The sequence below is a fragment of the Phlebotomus argentipes genome, unplaced genomic scaffold, assembly GCF_947086385.1.
Source record: "Phlebotomus argentipes unplaced genomic scaffold, Phlebotomus argentipes genome assembly scaffold_18, whole genome shotgun sequence".
Classification (NCBI taxonomy): domain Eukaryota; kingdom Metazoa; phylum Arthropoda; class Insecta; order Diptera; family Psychodidae; genus Phlebotomus; species Phlebotomus argentipes.
In genome coordinates, this window is record NW_026776177.1 from 6410234 (window position 1) to 6426959 (window position 16726).

Below are 16726 nucleotides of genomic sequence, written 5' to 3' on the forward strand. Positions count from 1 at the left end.
GGCGCTGCGCGTGCAAAGGAGAGTTTATTTCCCCTACTTTTTTGAACTGTCATCGCAGCATTTGCGTGTTTGTGTTTCAAATAATAGCAAATTCCCGTGAAATAAGGTAAATATTCCCTATTCCTGTTGAGAATCAGATAGATAAGACTCTGAGCAACAATTCCTAGCCGGAGTTTCTGCGCTATCCATTGTATTGCCTGTGCAAAAGTGTTTATGCAGTGTCATCAGACCCTAACCTCACATAACATTGAGTCCGGGAATCATTGGCTCTTCCTCCGCAGATGTTCCTGACCAGATCCGAGTACGACAGAGGTGTGAACACTTTCTCGCCGGAGGGGCGCCTCTACCAGGTGGAGTATGCCATTGAGGCCATAAAGCTGGGCTCCACGGCCATCGGGATTTGCACGAAGGAAGGCGTCGTGATTGCCGTGGAGAAGCGCATCACGTCCAGCCTGATGGAGCCCACGACGGTGGAGAAGATTGTGGAGGTGGACAAGCACGTGGGCTGCGCCACGTCAGGGCTGATGGCGGACTCGCGGACGCTGCTGGACCGCGCCAGAGTCGAGTGTCAGAATCACTGGTTCGTGTACAATGAGCGCATGCCGGTGGAGTCGTGCGTGCAGGCTGTGTCCAATCTGGCCATCCAGTTTGGTGACAGCGACGCCGGCGGTCTGGCCATGAGCCGGCCGTTCGGCGTGGCGCTGCTCTTCGCCGGAATCGAGAACGGAGAGCCGCAGCTGTGGCACATGGATCCCTCCGGGACGTACATCCAGTTCGACGCGAAGGCCATCGGGTCGGGCAGCGAGGGAGCGCAGCAGAACCTGGAAGTGAGTGCGCTCAGGCGACTTTTGAGGCTCTTCTGACCTTGTTGTCCTTTCCAGAGCAACTACACTTCGCTGATGTCCCTGAACGAGGCCGTGAATTTGGCGCTGATCACACTGAAGCAGGTCATGGAGGAGAAGCTGAACTCCACGAACGTCGAGGTGATGACCATCACGCCCAAGGACCTCTTCCAGATGTGCAAGAAGGAGACGGTCGAGGCGGCCATCGAGGCGATTAAGTAAACTCTATATTATCTCTAATCACTTTATACTGCGAAATACATAAATCCGTGCTGAGACAACTTGACGGCGATTCCCATCTAATTAAGCGTCTCATTGTCGAATCTGCCGATGGAAACCAGTTGGAAGCACTGAACTCTATTGGAGACTTTCGCCGTGTGAATGCAAATTTCCTCACAAGTTTGATACTCTCGACACGAGTTTGTCCGAATATTCCACATAATTCGGGCTCAGCCAATTTCTCAATATTAATTATGATTGATGCCATAACGCGCCTTGCAGTCTTTTTTCTGGCTTCTCTCTCACCTCAGCGGCAAAACACGATTTGGAGCACAACACAAAACGTGTGCCTGAAGAGTGGAGAAAAAGATTGCGGCGTTATGAAACAACAGGAAGATCTCTCTCGCGCAGTTCAATTTCCGAATTAAAAAGCACATGAACTCACTATCATGGAGATTATTGCAGGTGTGAGCAAAAAGCAGCAAATATAGTGGCAATTGCTTGAGCGCCGAGGGGCGAAGCACTCAAGCACACTCATTGTGTGGTTATTGGGCGATGAAGATGTGATATTTGGCAGAGAAAAATCATTGGGATTTTCTAACAAGCTGAAATCTCTGAGAAGAAGTCATTTTTAAAAGTTCTTCTGATAGGAAAACTCAGAAAAACATCTTGAAAAACACGAATTTAACAATTCCGTCTATAAAACAAAGGTAAATGAGTAAAAATAAGCTGAAATCTTTAATATCTTATTGATTTTTTAATCAATTTCTTGATTCTACTAGAAAATAAATTCACAAACTTCTTGAACACCACAAGAATTACCTTCCAATTGAAAGCATTTTCATATCAACAAATTGTAGGAATTTTTTCTAATTCTTTGACAAATTTCAAGACTTATTTTCCAAACTAGTTTCTATTTTTTTCTGGTCAAAATTTGCAACAAACAATGAAGAAAATGCAGTAAATATTAATTGCAACGAAGTGTTTAAAAAACGATTTTTTTATCATTCCGCTGAGATGTTTCAATATGACGCAATGCCTTTACATTTATGCGATTACCTTTCACGAGATGCAGTAATTGCACTTTGAATTGTGCCAGAAAATATCGCGCGTGCTCCAGAACTGGGACACTCACTTGCCGGCGCATCTTGTGACTTTTTCTCGATTGTTATGCGATCATCTTTCACTTTTGCATAACGCGATGCTTCTCCGCCGCTGTTGGCCCCTCGGCGTTCGTGGCTGAGCAGAGATATTCATGTTAAAATGTTGAATGCAAAGTGAAGTGAATTAACAACCTGTTGTTGCCGCTCAAAATCTAATGCGCCCAACTCTGCGTGCCGAACAGACGGAATTGGAGTATGGGATTATTCGTATTTGGGCGCTTGCATAATCCTCATTTCGGCGCGATCGCCGCGGGCGGAGACGAAGAGGCTGCGGCCGCGAGAGTCACGGGGAAACGCGGTGTTTCTGGGGCGAATGACTTGGCCGACTGACGTTCTCGATTGGCATGATTTATTGGGAGAAATTGCAATTAATCCTATTGTGATAGTTTTCTCTCCCTTCGGCGCGGGAAGAATTTCAAGGCTCGCCCCATTTCTTGACTCTCCCAGTGATTTATCAGCCTGTCGATGATGACTCTATATAATTTCTGTGTCTTCGCCTCTGCACGAGTTGCTCAACATTTTCAGGCTCCGTCGACTCGCTTTTTCTCCCTTCCTTTTGTTGTGACTTTAATTTATTATCGACACGCCAATAAATTAGCCGCATAATGCAATTTTACTATTAAACGCCGTTTGCTCTTTTTTCCTCCTAATCTGCGCAGCGGTGTCTCAAGAAGGTGCTCTCGAGTTTCACTTTCATCTCTTCTCTCTGTGTCCCTTTCGAGCCCGAGAACTGCTGACTTCCTGGGATTCCTCCCTGACCGCAAGAGTCTGGCGCCACAGGAGTGAAGAATTGTTGTCTTTAAACCTTTCAGGACTATTTAGAGGATTTAGAGTCACATTTAGCTGATGAATTTTCCTCCAAATGCGCTCGCAATCAGCGGTTATCATCAGCAATTGTAGTGTTTCGGGTGAGAGGCTTGCTTGAGCATGAATGAAAGAGTGGGCGAGAGCGCATTGGGTAAATTTGTTACAATTTTATGCAACTTGAGCAGAGCGATATTCGCGCGTAACCCTGAAAATGGCATAGCAAAGCTGGCGATTCCACAACGATATTCCGTGCCTGAGCTCCGCCCGAAGAAGAGAATCAATAATTCATCCAAAGACACCTGAAGGTGTTGCAACGGCCGACAGAAGTGTTAGACAAAAGTAACGAGTGTTGCATAAAAGATCACACCGCGAGTGCAATGTAATTAATTATTGTAACACACAGCAATAAAAGGAGAATTAATTTGATGATTTAATCTTCAATACAATGGAGAAATAGCAAATATGTGTAATTCGCGATGGTCAGTTACTTAAAAACTCAGCGTTTCTGCACTTGTGTCTTGTGCGTTACCGCATTTCCTGTTGTCATTCTGGCCAAAAGACGTGTCAGAATCTGATTGAAGACTCCATGGGAATTATGTAAAGTTGCAGGAAAATCGCGTGCTAAAAACTTTTGATTCTGGCCGATAAGGCAACCAGACAAATCAATCAAGAAATTGCACAATTTAATCTCCGACCATTTATCAAATAAGATTATTCTTTCTCCACGCCAAAAACGCCACAAGCAAAAACAGTCGCAAAGTTGCGGGCTATTTTGCAATATTGTATACATTTTGAGTGTTTTGAAAATCTGCCTCAAAATCATGCCCATTAATGAAAATTATATTGTTTGAGATCAGCAACTATTGCAAAAGATAATGTTCTCTCGCTTGCGCAATAGTTTTTAATCACAAATTCAATTGTGCACATTGTTTTTCATCCATTAATTGTTTACACGATTTCGAGGTGGAGTGAAAGAAGTTGAGAGCATTAGATGGAAATTTGGAAATCACTGACTTGAGAATTTATGGCCTCTGCCGCGTGATACACTTTTGTGAGCAAGTGTGTGGCTCACAAAAGAGTGCAAAAGAAGTCAAATAATAAATCGCGTTCTCTGTCTTATTGGTTCGATGTAATTTCTGCCGCGTTTCTTTGATTTATTTGACAGCGGACATATCGCGATGTGGGGCCCAAAAGAGTGGCTTTAATACCTTCAAATTTTCATATTTCACTCAAATGCCGCGGCCTAATCGCTTCTTGCATCGCGATTTGGGTCAAAGTGTTTACGCCTATTGATTCTATTTATTTCTTAATTTCGTATTTGGAGGAAATTGCTCGATTGCAATCTCGCTTGAGAGATAAAACACACAATTTCCACTGTGAATTCCCCTCTTAATGTACATTTTCGGGGTATAATTGCCTCTCTGAATTTAGTGGATGGTTTTTTGAATGATGTGATGATTTTCACACTGAATAATTTTGGCAGTTGAGCTGAAGATTTGCACTGAGATCTGAAAAACTCTCCTTGCATAGCGAATTTTCAAAGAAAAGACTTCAATTGAGAATCTTTTCATATTCAAAGTGTAATCTAAATGAATCACAAGGTCTTCAAAGTGTCCCTCAAAAGGTGGTAAAAATACTGTTTGTCACGGTTAATAAATATCAAATTTTATCAAACCTTGAGATTGTAGTTCTTTAACAAACTCAGCACGAGATTTACACCCTTTTAAAGTCGCATAAAGAGCCTCAAATTACCATTAACATTAACCAATTTGACCCTATTTGACTCTCATGTCGATTTCTTTACCATAATCGCGGTGAATCAAGAAAACATTGTTAAGCATATCAGTGGCTTTTCACCCGCCTTCCACTTGTTTCACTCTTGCCTTTCATTTATGCAACATCGCAATCGCAATTGCACTTCAGATTGTTGTGTAGAAAAGGAATATATGAGTGAAATTTTGTCATTCTGAAAAGTGCGGGTGTTTCGTCAGCGACAAAACTGTCACTGCGATGAATTCTTTTTCGCAATTGCACGCGCCTTTGTTGCCGATTGACGAGGGAAAAGGCGCGCAAGAAGTGTGCGCTGATGAAAGGGTGCGTCTTTGGCTGACATGAATTTGTTTTGTATCACAATTGCACCAATTAAGTGGCGGTTATTCAATCGCGATGGCATTGTTCTTCGGCGGAGAAAGCCAGAGATCAGCGCGCTAACAGATCGATTTGCGCGCGCGCGGCCATTGAAATGTGTCGAAGTTGTTCGGGAAGATCATAAATATGCGCGGGAAAGAGTGTGGAAATTCACTTCCTGACCAGTTGGAGATCAATAGACGATCGGCGCGCGATCACTTGAGTCATCTAATGATGGTGCGTTGCGTAAAATGAGAACGCATAGTGAGAGTGATTATGATCAATCAATTGCCAGCGACCTCAACCTCCAACGCGGCTCGTCTTGCAGCCATGCAAATGCCGCGATCGCAGCATTTGTCTCTGTGGGGAAATGGATCAAATGTCTCGTGAGAGATTTCACAAGCGCGCCTTTCATTAGTGAAGACGATAAAAATGCACTTATCACGGAGAGTCGTTGGCGTTACTCAATTCTGTAATCAACTTTACACATTTAACGAGTGAGAGACAGTAAAATCACTGAGTCAGAGAGCGAATAATCTACAATACAACTTCCTAATTTCATTTAATGACCCCTCAAACGCACCGTCTTCGCTGACAGTGAAGTGAAATGGTTAATTGTTACATTTTACATTTCTGCAAACGGCGCGATATTTCGTCACTGGAGCATCAGCTGTTCGGCCACTTCCACGTGAAATTGCACGGAAGACGCGCGAGATGGTTTGAGACATGCCATTTGCATTCATTTCCGACATATCGACGCAGCGACTAAAATTGGCGCCCAATTAAGATGTATGCACGGACGGAGAGTGGCAGAGACATTTTAGCATAAATCACCATGCTTTGTGCTCCCATTTGAGCGCAGATGCACTGCAAATGCATCTGTTTATGCAATACTTTCTCCTCTCCACACAGCATTCTTGTATGCAAATCAAGTGGAATCATTCACACTTTGCGCGATTCAATAGATCCGCGGAAATTGGTGTATTCCTTACTGTCTGCAATTGTGCACATTCCTCTCATCTCTCAGGTCTCATCTTTTGCGGAAAACATTGTGGTCGCTGTGAAACTTTGCCGAGGAATTCCCCGCGAGATCACATTTCTGATCTCAACCAGCGGCTCACGGAGCGTGATATTTTGATAAATTCAGCCGTTTAATGAATTATTCAGGGCCGATTCACTCATAGAGTCGTTTTGGTGCCATATTAGATCGTTAAAGCAGTAGGAGATTCACATTTTGCAAATGTGATGTCGCTGATTTGAATCACATTTGATGTGAGAAAGCACGTGAAGGCATTTTTTTGAATTTTTTAAACGTTGCTTTTGTCATACTTTATGAACTTGACTTTAGTAAAAATTTAAAAAATTCAAACAGGAACAAGAATTGTACGATGAATAATTTCTATCATTACGTAAAATGGACTTTTGAGACATTAAGCTTGAGTCTTCATTTGGATTGTTGGCTTAGTTCGTCGTGCAGAAAATGCAATGCTGAGTGTTTAAGATTAATACAATATTTGGTATTCTCGAGGCATTTTTTGCCCTCTCTTTGATTTGAAAAAACATCTCAGCTTTGATCCATAATTCATCTCTTTGCCATGAATATTCTTTTCCGCCAGAATTGCTGTGCAATAATTGGCGGATTTTTGCAATTTCAGTGAAATTTTCATGAATGTTTCTCCTGTTAGAGAATTCCCAGTGCTTTGTGGTGAATCTCTCACAAGAGAGACTCCCAGCGCATCAAGAGAGTGGTCTAATTAGAAGGAATTGGCGAGCAGAAGTGTAGGTAATTTATGCCAGCGAGACTTCTGCGCCTCTCCTGGTGTGGAAATGATGGGTTCTGGTGCGGATTCTTGGGGCGATGATCAGCTGGAGGTGAAGATACAGTCAAGTGTGGCGATTAACGCCACACTGAGCTGATGAATGCTGATGGAACAAAACCACGGATGCATGAATCTTTCTCCCGTCGTTGGCTTACGCGAAAAATCCACCAAAGCGGCGAAAGTTTCTCGGTGGGGCGCCACCGGAGCCTCAGCATATATAGCGGACCATCCGCAACAGCACGATCAGTACCTACTTTGGTCTCGCTTGTTGTACTACACCAAGTTATTTGTTCAATATGCGAATGGTAGGAGTTTTCCTCTTATTTTTTTTTGTTCAAATCGTGCCAATTTTCTGAGTGAATATTCCCGTGAATTGTCTTCGAGACGTGGAAGTCGCGTGTCCCACGGAAGAAAGAAGTGAAACCCTTTGTGGATTACAACCTCTTCGACTCACTGCCTCAAATTCGTGACTTGAGAAACTTACGTAACGCGAAGAGTTTAACGCACCCGAATCGGGTTTTTATTTTTTTCGAGAGAGAAATGTGATTTATTGACTTTTTGCTCCAGTAAATCGCTTCCGCGCACTTCCTGTCTTCTGTGACTATTTGCTTTTGAGAGCCCATCCACGCTCTTTCTCTTTGGATAACGATGGTGCTCTAGTGAATCCACTTCCCCATTCGATCGCGCGCCGACTTGAATATTCACTCAAAAATTTGAATTTCAACGTTGTCGGGGAGAAAATGGCCTAACAATGTCGGTGCTTTGCAGATCATTATCCCTTGTTGTCTTGCCCTGTTTGTGGCGCTCGTGGCATCCGAGGGCACTGCTGCAGCGGAGAAACAAGTAGGTGACCAGAAAGCTGCCCAGGCGGCTGCTGGTGAATCCCAGGCGCACGAGAAGCGCGGACTTCATGACTCCCTCGGGGATTTCTCCTTCGGTGGCCACGATGATCATCACGATCATCACCATCATCACGAGCACGTGAAGACCATCACCATCGAGAAGAAAGTCCCTGTGCCCTACACCGTTACCAAGCATGGTGAGATCCCTGCGATTTCCCCAAGCGCACCTTCCCCAGATGCCTAACAATCTGCTCTCCCCAGTTCCATACACCGTGGAGAAGAAAGTCCCCTATGAGGTGAAGGTGCCCGTGCCACAGCCCTACTATGTGGAGAAGAAGGTGCCCTACACCGTCAAGGAGTACGTCAAAGTGCCGGTTCATGTGCCCCAGCCCTACACCGTTGAGAAGAAGGTCCCATATGAGGTGAAAGTTCCCGTGGACAAGCCCTACGAGGTCAAGGTCTTAGTTCCTAAGCCCTACACCGTCGAGAAGAAGATCGAAGTGCCCGTCAAGGTGCCAGTCCCACAGCCCTACGAGGTCATCAAGAAGGTCCCATATGAGGTCAAGGTCGAGATCCCCGTGCCCAAGCCCTACACCGTCACCAAGCACGTCCATGTTCCCGTGAAGGTGCCCGTCGACAAGCCCTACAACGTCTATGTGCCCAAGCCCTACAAGGTTGAGGTTGAGAAGCCCTACCCAGGTGAGAAGAACTCAAGAATACAACTCCGCTGAAGTATATGTTTCAGTTGGAACATTCAACAGCAACCAACAGTCTCTGACTAATGTTCTCTTCTGCCTTTCAGTCGTCGTGGAGAAGAAGGTCCCATATGAGGTGAAGGTGCCCGTTGACAAGCCCTACAAGGTGTACGTGGAGAAGCCCTACAAGGTGGAGGTGAAAGTGCCCGTGCCCCAGCCCTACACGGTGGAAAAGAAGGTGCCCTACACGGTGGAGAAGCCAGTGCCCTATGAGGTGAAGGTGCCCATCGACAAGCCCTTCCCCGTCTACAAGGAGGTCAAGTTCCCCGTGACCAAGGAAGTACCTGTCCCAGTGAAGGAGTACGTGCACGTGAAGGCCCACCACGAGGAGGAGCACCACCACTTCGATGAACACGACTTCCATCATCATCACTAAATCACTCTGAGGGTCCAAAACACTCCTCCATCCAAGTCTCGAGACCCGTCTTTACCCATTCTTCATCACACCATCCAAGCAGGTTCATCGTACAAAGTGACTAATCCTCTGCACTGCGCTCCTTCACGCCTCTCGCCACCTCATCAGAACGACTCACCTATTTAAAGCCCCCATTCGAAGTATTCTCAAAGAGCGGACCAAAAAGAACGATGACGAGGAATTTTCATTGGAAACACATAGAAAAGCCGGATCGCCGTCATGAAAATTACATTCTCTCCAAGCTACTCTAGCCAATTGTGATTTTTATTAATTAATGTTTAAGAATGTGTAATTTTTGCAAGACATTGTTTTTTTACTGCGACGAACAGCAATAAAAAGGCATGAATGTTTTTTTGTACTCGCATATCTTTCATTTCACCGAGGATCGTAAAGTCTTTCTTCTTTTTCGCAATGCTCCGCAAAAGTTTCTTGTGTGAAAATCCACTGCAACTTTCCCGTATTTTATTTATAGATTCAGTTCAATTCAGGATCGTAAATTCAGTAGTAATTTGACATCTTTCATTGCAAAATAAGTGTATTCTTATTTTTTTGCATAACTTTGCATTCTCTTTTATGCCTTGCGTAAAGTGATTTTTACATACAAAAATCATAATAATTTGAAGATTATGCTTGACTGATCATTATTTCAAATTATAATCATTATTTTCACAACATGTTTCTTCTGCCTTTTCCACATATAATTTTTGTAATGTCCAGGAATTTAATCACTGAGCACTTTGAGAAACTTTTTGTGAACACTTTAATGACGATATATTCAATATGCAACAACTTGAGTGCGAATTGAGAATCTGAATTGAATTTCACTGCTTGTCTCACGTGCAAAAGTTGAGTTGAACAGTCGATAAAAGAAATAAAATGTTAAATGCATTTGGCGGAGATCTTATCTGTCGCACTGAACGACTTTCTATCATGTGCAGAGTGTGGAGACGGCGCTCTTTTCCACCTACAGACATTCGAGGAATGTTTTGTGGCAATTTACAAGGGAAAATGTCGACTTTTATAAGGTGAATCAATATTTGATTAATTGATAATTCGGAAGACTTTTAGCTGAAATTGCAAGATATTGATTTCAAGCTTCCGCATCGCAATTTTGCGTGGGAGTTTCGTTGCGCACAAGCGAAACAATGACCTGGTCAGTGACAAGAAGACTGGCGAAATGAGTGCAAAAAGAGTGAGAGTGGCTGTACATCATAATCATGAGCGCACTTGCTGGTCGCCGGTTGCATAAGTTGGGCTCTCGATGGTCTTTGTCGAAGAAATTGAGGAAATTGTGAGCTCCACATCGTCCAATGGCGTGGAACTGGCGGCTTCTGTGCGCTAAATTGCACTACAAAAGAGACCTTTCGTAACACATTTGTTGACTGTCTACAACAGGAACATGTGGAGCATTTCGCAACTCCGCCAGTGATGCTAATTTCCCGAATTCTTCGCCGATGTGCTTCTCAATAGAGAAAACTCGCAATCTGTTTGCTTGCTGCTTTTTTTGTGAAAATGCGCCTTCATCTGGCCAATTACCGAACAAAGAGTCGTCAAATTTCTTGCAATTACGCATTCTCATTCGGCCACTTACCCAAACAAGGCGCAAGTGAATGAAATTTAGCGAATAATTAGATAAATGTTGTGTGAAATGGGGATTTGTGTGTTTTATTCAGTTCAAAGTAAAAGTCTCAATTGAGGTGCGCTGGACAAATTCAAGGTCCATTTTATGCTCCAGAAAGCAGGGATAAATTTCATTGTGGCAAAGAAGGGTTAATCCATCTTTTTCGCAAGGAAATGAACCAACAATATTTTGGGCAATAATAATATAATTTCGCCTTCTAACTGTAATTAAAAGCATACTAATAAATTTCATATCAATTACAATTTCCGCGCTGTGTTGCCTCATGATTAGCTGTGTGTTCTTCATCACAGAAAGAAACTGTTGTTTTCAGACAAATTGCTAATTTACTTCTTGTATTCTCGCGTGTTTGTCAACAAGAAAACATCTGTGTGAGACTTTCAAAGTGGTTTTGCGCAAATGAAGCCAACAGACATTAGTGAAAATGCTGGCAGAAGTCCATTTTCGCTTGTCGAACATTTCAGCATCTCATTAATCAATTTCACTTTCAACCGCAACAGCTTAGAAGCCCTGAAAGTGCTTCGATATTTCTTATGCTCCGTGTGGCATCTTCATAAGGCGAACGATCGACACTTTGCATGGAGAAATGCGAAAAAGATTGCGTGAAGTCTGACATTGTAATTTCTCCTCTCGCGATTGTCTTGACTTGCAATCGCGCACAAGAAGTGAATGTTGCATGAATTACGAAATATTTCAAGCTCATTCCGAGCAATTTGGTTCCGTATCCACCTGGCGGAACGATAGCTATCGTCAGAAAACACAGCTTATTTGATAATGTTCACATGTGAATTACAGTCTCGCGGCATTATGTCAGCGATGTTGTCCATAAGAATGGCATAAAATATGGAGCACGCGCAAGATAATGGCCTCCTTCATTGTTTCCATCTGCACGACACTAAATTGCCCAGCTAATGAGCATAAAAATGTTCACCGGAGAAATGTGATGAAAGATGATGCACAGATTTCTCAATTACGGCGCATCTTCAATTGATGCTGCAATTCTCAATTTTACAGCTCACATTTCCCGTGCACGCGGGATTTTCTCCCATGGCAGATTCTCTGAAGTGGCCCAAATCCCACGCTAGCTGACGAGGAGACTTTAATTGAAAATCTTGTTCAAGTCTGATAAGAATTTCTTTGCGCCCTTAATCCTCATCACGTCCAGAGTTGTCTCTGAGGTTGTGGCAGATGCCGAGGGGTTTCTCAACTCAGGGAAATGTGGGTTTTTGTGGGAAATACTCTATAATGTATTCAAATAGATATTTCTTGGTGTTTCATTACAATCTGTGGAAATAATGACTAAATTTGGGATCTCAAGAAGTAAATTAAGTTGAAAAATTTCTCTTAAAGCCACTTTCCTATTAGATAAGATGTCATATCTATTAGCATGTGCTATACAAAGTGGTAAAATCCAAAAAGGATGTACAAAATCCTAAAACCGGGTGGAAACTATCAATAAAAATTAAGAATTTGCAATATTATTGATAAATTTGATAGAAAATCCTTCACATTTGTGCATTATAAGACAAGATCCGGAGAGTGTAATAGTGTAAATTTCATAACTTGTCGCAAAACTGACTGATGAACCCCTTCATCATTCTGCACATCCCATTGAGGCTCTCCATTGTCTCGCATCCCCTGTGAATTCTCCTCACTTACGCTGCGGATTACAGAGCGTTGTGACTGTAAATATTGTGATGGGGTGATGATTGGGTGATTCTGCCGAGAAGCCACCCTCAAATCATTGCGAGGTGACTTGAGCTGACGCTCTCGATTAGCTTCGTGTTAACACAGCAACATTAGGAGGATTACACAATGTCAACGGTGGCGAAGAGTCTGGAGGGCGATCAATTCATCGGAATGAGATAATCTCTGGGTGATTGAAAGTGCGCATCAATGGATGGTTTCAGCTGCAAAAGCGCGATAAAGAAATTCTCCGGAAAGTATGCTGAATGGTTTGGGATTTCCCGCCAAAAGCGAGTGGCGACTCTGCGATGGAAGCGACTTCACTTTATTCGCGGGTTTCACCGCATATGCATTAATCTTGGTCTGCAATTCGCTCAGATTCAGCAATAGAGCGACAGATCAATCTTGCAGCAAATGTAGTGGAGAAGATTGAGATGGGATTTGTGAATAATTCAGTGCAGAATCGCGGGAGTTTCGTGGCATCTGTCACCGAATGTGAACAGAATCCGCACAGCAGATGATGCGAAACCACAACATAATAAAGAGGTCGTTTAGCTTTGTTATGACTTCATCAATTCGCCAGCGAAGTGACTCGTCGTCACATATGTTGCAACAATTACAGATTAATATATTAACTGATGTGACAACAAATATTACCATTGCCGGTGTGATTGTCTCAACGAGCGAGGGGATTGTCTGTGGTTGCACAAACACTCAATCTCGTCGCGAGGTTGCGAGGTATCGTGCTGAGGATAAACAAGGGTTGCGGCTGAGGGTGAGAATGGGCCATTAAATGCATGAAATCATTGAAATCATCCCCTTATCTCTCTGCCCTTTTTTCTCGCTCACCATAAATCTCTACCTGACGCCGTGAGATTCCCTTCTGCGCCGAGCGTGACTAAATTCTGGAACATCCTGACACTTCATGGCCCGCTGCACTGTAGCATCCTCTTGTGATGGAGCTTCAGCCTCAGGACTCACCTTTCCATGAAGTGAGAAATAGTCAAAAATAAGCGAATCGGGTATAGTTTCGCTTCTTATCATGTTCGCTGAGTGGAATTCCTTTTCCACTCACGATTCAATTATGGCATTTCGTCTCCCTCCTTGGCTATTATTCCCTGGCCATCAAAGACAGCTCAGCCCGCGGTGAAATTGTCTACCTGGGCGTTGCATGAACATCCCAGCCACAGTCTTTATCAGCAAACTCATCAAACGCGTGCGACTGCAACCGCGCATTTGGGACTTCTTGCACTTTGGGAGCTTTGCACAGAACCGTTAAGACAGAAGGACCCTTTTTTGCCCACCACTTACAACCCAAAATTTGTCCTTCTCTCTGGGTGGAGACACGATGTTGCATCGCTCGGCGTTTCCAGAAAAATGCGTGCCATTTAAGGGCAGGTGCGGTGGAGAGTTAATAAATTTTCGGGGGAAAAACCACTGGGAACCGACAACACGCCCTTGATGAGACCATTTTTGCTCTCGAGCCTCTCACAAGAGCCAAACCTCCGATGAAGACAAAAAATTGGCCGTCTCCCGATGATGACGGTTTGGTAATTGCGCAACATTGAGAAGTCATAAATTTACAAGGTGTTTTCCTTCTGATCTTCCACGCAATCTCCTTGCTGGAGTCCTGCATCGCCTGTGATCCTGCCTCTTGTCGCACGGCAAATGAGGATTTATGACCCAGAGTTGTGGCTTTTAGGGCAAACGTTTCGGTTCCACGTGAAAATGGTTCAATTAAGGAGAGAAGCGAAGGAGAAAAGTTTTTATATGGCTTAATCTAACTTTGCATAGACTTTTAGGGCACAGGTTAAATGGTTTGAAGACTTATTTGAGATGATTACACACAAGGACATGATATCATGCAAAATAATGCAAAAATTTATATTATAATTTATTTCTGATAATAGTTTAATAAACTATATAAATAAATATGATTTTTGATGAACTATTTTTTGAATGGAGAGTTGTTAAAAATGATTATGAATTTGACGGGGATTTGCGAAGTTGCATTCGAGCGCGCAGTTGATAATTTCAACATCAAAGACGCACGTTGGGAAAATGCAGAGAAGTCGCGTTCTGAGGGAGCCTTGGCCAGAAAAGGAATTTTCGGGGAAAACTGGTTCTGCTGTCCACGGAGGCGACAACGTGAGCGACACGGACAGCGTATTGAGACATCGAGAGAAAATAAATTACATATTAATAGCAACAATCCATCAAGTCGATAGCATTTCGCTGGCGGAGTGAAACGTTCAATTGACGCTGTATTTTGCGGTGCTGTTTTATATGGTAATCGTTTTCATTAAGTTGTAATGGGGCTCCCACTCTTGGTCCATCATCGCAGCCTCTCGGGCCGCGATGGAGCTCGTCAAATTGATGAGGACGTGTGAACGGGTGACGCTAGCGTGGATTTCTGGGTGAGAAAAGAATTGCTTCTGAGATACGGTAATGATGTGCTCTCGAAATGTCTTAAGATCAGACCTTAATGATTCCACGGATCGTCCGTCGCCTGGCCATTTATCCATGTTGCCAGAAAGTGGGAGAAGCACCGTAAAATCAATTTAACACTATTCCCAGCGTTCCTCCTCGCCAGTGAATTTCTTTAAATTATTCCAACATTTCCGCATTTGATCATCGCGCGACCGAGGCGATTCACAGCACCGAAAAATGTCCATCTGTGTCTTTGGCAGACCTTTGGCGGGCCAGTGATAAAAACGGCACCCATCCGGAAGATTTGGAGTGACATTGAATGATGGAAATCAATCCGAAAAATTGCTCTTCTGCTTCCCTTCGCGAGGCGCGGTTGCGATGTGGAAAAAGGTCACGTGCTGAGCCATAAATCTCTATGGAGTCTCGATGACATGACCGTACTTTTTGTGCTTCTAGGCGAAGAGGAGCCAAAGGCGAATGGCAAAGTCTTGCTGGGTCACTTTCGGTCACTCTTGGCGGGGTGAATGGCTCAGGTAGGCGAATGCCAATGCAGATTCTCACTTTCAGGCTGATTTATAGGTCATTTGAGGATTGAAACTATTTCCAATTCAACTGGAGGCGAAACAGGAAGAGTAACGAGCAATTCCTCACATTTTTCGCATTACGCAAAAAGATCTCGTCTGGATGAGCAATTGGCTCTGCAGAAAGTCCAAAAAGTGAGATTTGCATATAATTTCTAGCAAATCTCTCAAGCATAGCCATTCAAATTGAGCCCTCGCCTGAGCAAATTGGGGGCATGGAAAAAACGTTCAATATTTCACAGAAAATTACCCACAAGGATGAACCTCAAATTAGATGCACTCTCGGACCTCTAATGAGCCCCGTGATCTCGAGTTGCATCTGCTCCGGCCGAAATCGGTGCGCAATCATAGATGAGATGGGCAGAAAAAGTCGCTCTGCAATCATTCGCCTATTGCGCGGCCAAAAATGAATTCATGCCCCAAGTGAGTCCGCATGTTTGGGAGTTTAACTCGGGGATTTGCCACACAACTGCCAATTTCTGCCCTTCGCCGCGCTCTATGCGACTCAAGTGATCATTAGATGGGCTAAAGTCTGGGCGCGAAGCGCGAGTGCAACGCCGATGCATAGAGAGATGATTTGGGCCCAGAAGACGCCCCGAGCGGAATGCGATACAGCTCGGTGGCGCATCGCGGGGCAATAAGCATTCCTGGCGCGGATTTAGCGAAAAGCAGTGCACAGGCGTGGATAAGGAGTAGCTGGGACAGAGCGCGAGAAAAAAATTGATTACCAAGACGAATGCACCGCGCGGAGATTACCCCCGAAAACAGTGGGTTTTGCTCGCAAATTCTACAACACAAACAAATTATACATATAGCGGAGGAAATTATCCGGCGAGCATGTGAGGATTTCATTAAAAGTGGAACACCATAAATTCTTCCGCGGGGCTTTTCCTCCATCCTCAACACCCGAGACGCCGAGATAACCTGGCACGCAATGCGTTCATTTTCGTCTATTTAGAACACTTTGTCTAATGCCAAGTAGTTGAGTGTAAAATTACACTTGGCCAAAGCTCGAGGCTTTGAATTTTGAAGCTCTCTTCAATCTAGCATTTTTTATCCGTCTGCAATTCGCTCTCCGTGCGATGATCTCGTCTGATTTCAGTCGGACTGAGATGTTTGAGAGTTTGAAGAGTGTTTTGCTTATAGACAGAGAAGTTTGGAGTTTGTCTACTACATATAACAAGGGGCAATGTAATTCTCTCTTTAAAGACCTGCGAAAAAGTGGCTAAAATATTGACAAACAATTACAAAATCTATCATTATTATTTAATTGTCACCAGAATCTATCGATATTCTCAGAGCAATTTTCAAGCTGTGCTTGAAATCAATGTGAATGGAGACATCTGAGCTCATTATGAATTCACACCACGGACCGCACACAATCTTCCTGTTTTTCGTGA

The 16726-nt window shown here is 43.7% G+C and overlaps 2 protein-coding genes across 2 annotated transcripts; both read left to right on the forward strand.

The window, feature by feature from the left end:
- Nucleotides 1-3: 3 nt before the first annotated feature.
- On the forward strand, nt 4-1145 carry LOC132259533 (proteasome subunit alpha type-5). The gene is made up of 3 exons (XM_059757199.1): nt 4-106; nt 282-827; nt 882-1145. Exons 2-3 carry the CDS (start codon nt 282-284, stop codon nt 1062-1064), a joined length of 729 nt encoding a protein of 242 aa, XP_059613182.1. The 5' UTR covers nt 4-106; the 3' UTR covers nt 1065-1145.
- Nucleotides 1146-7274: 6129 nt separating this feature from the next.
- On the forward strand, nt 7275-9230 carry LOC132259815 (zinc finger protein 512B). The gene is made up of 4 exons (XM_059757600.1): nt 7275-7283; nt 7747-8017; nt 8082-8519; nt 8623-9230. The coding sequence occupies exons 1-4, from the start codon at nt 7275-7277 to the stop codon at nt 8949-8951; spliced, it is 1047 nt and encodes a 348-aa protein (XP_059613583.1). The 3' UTR covers nt 8952-9230.
- The last annotated feature ends 7496 nt before the right edge of the window (nt 9231-16726 follow it).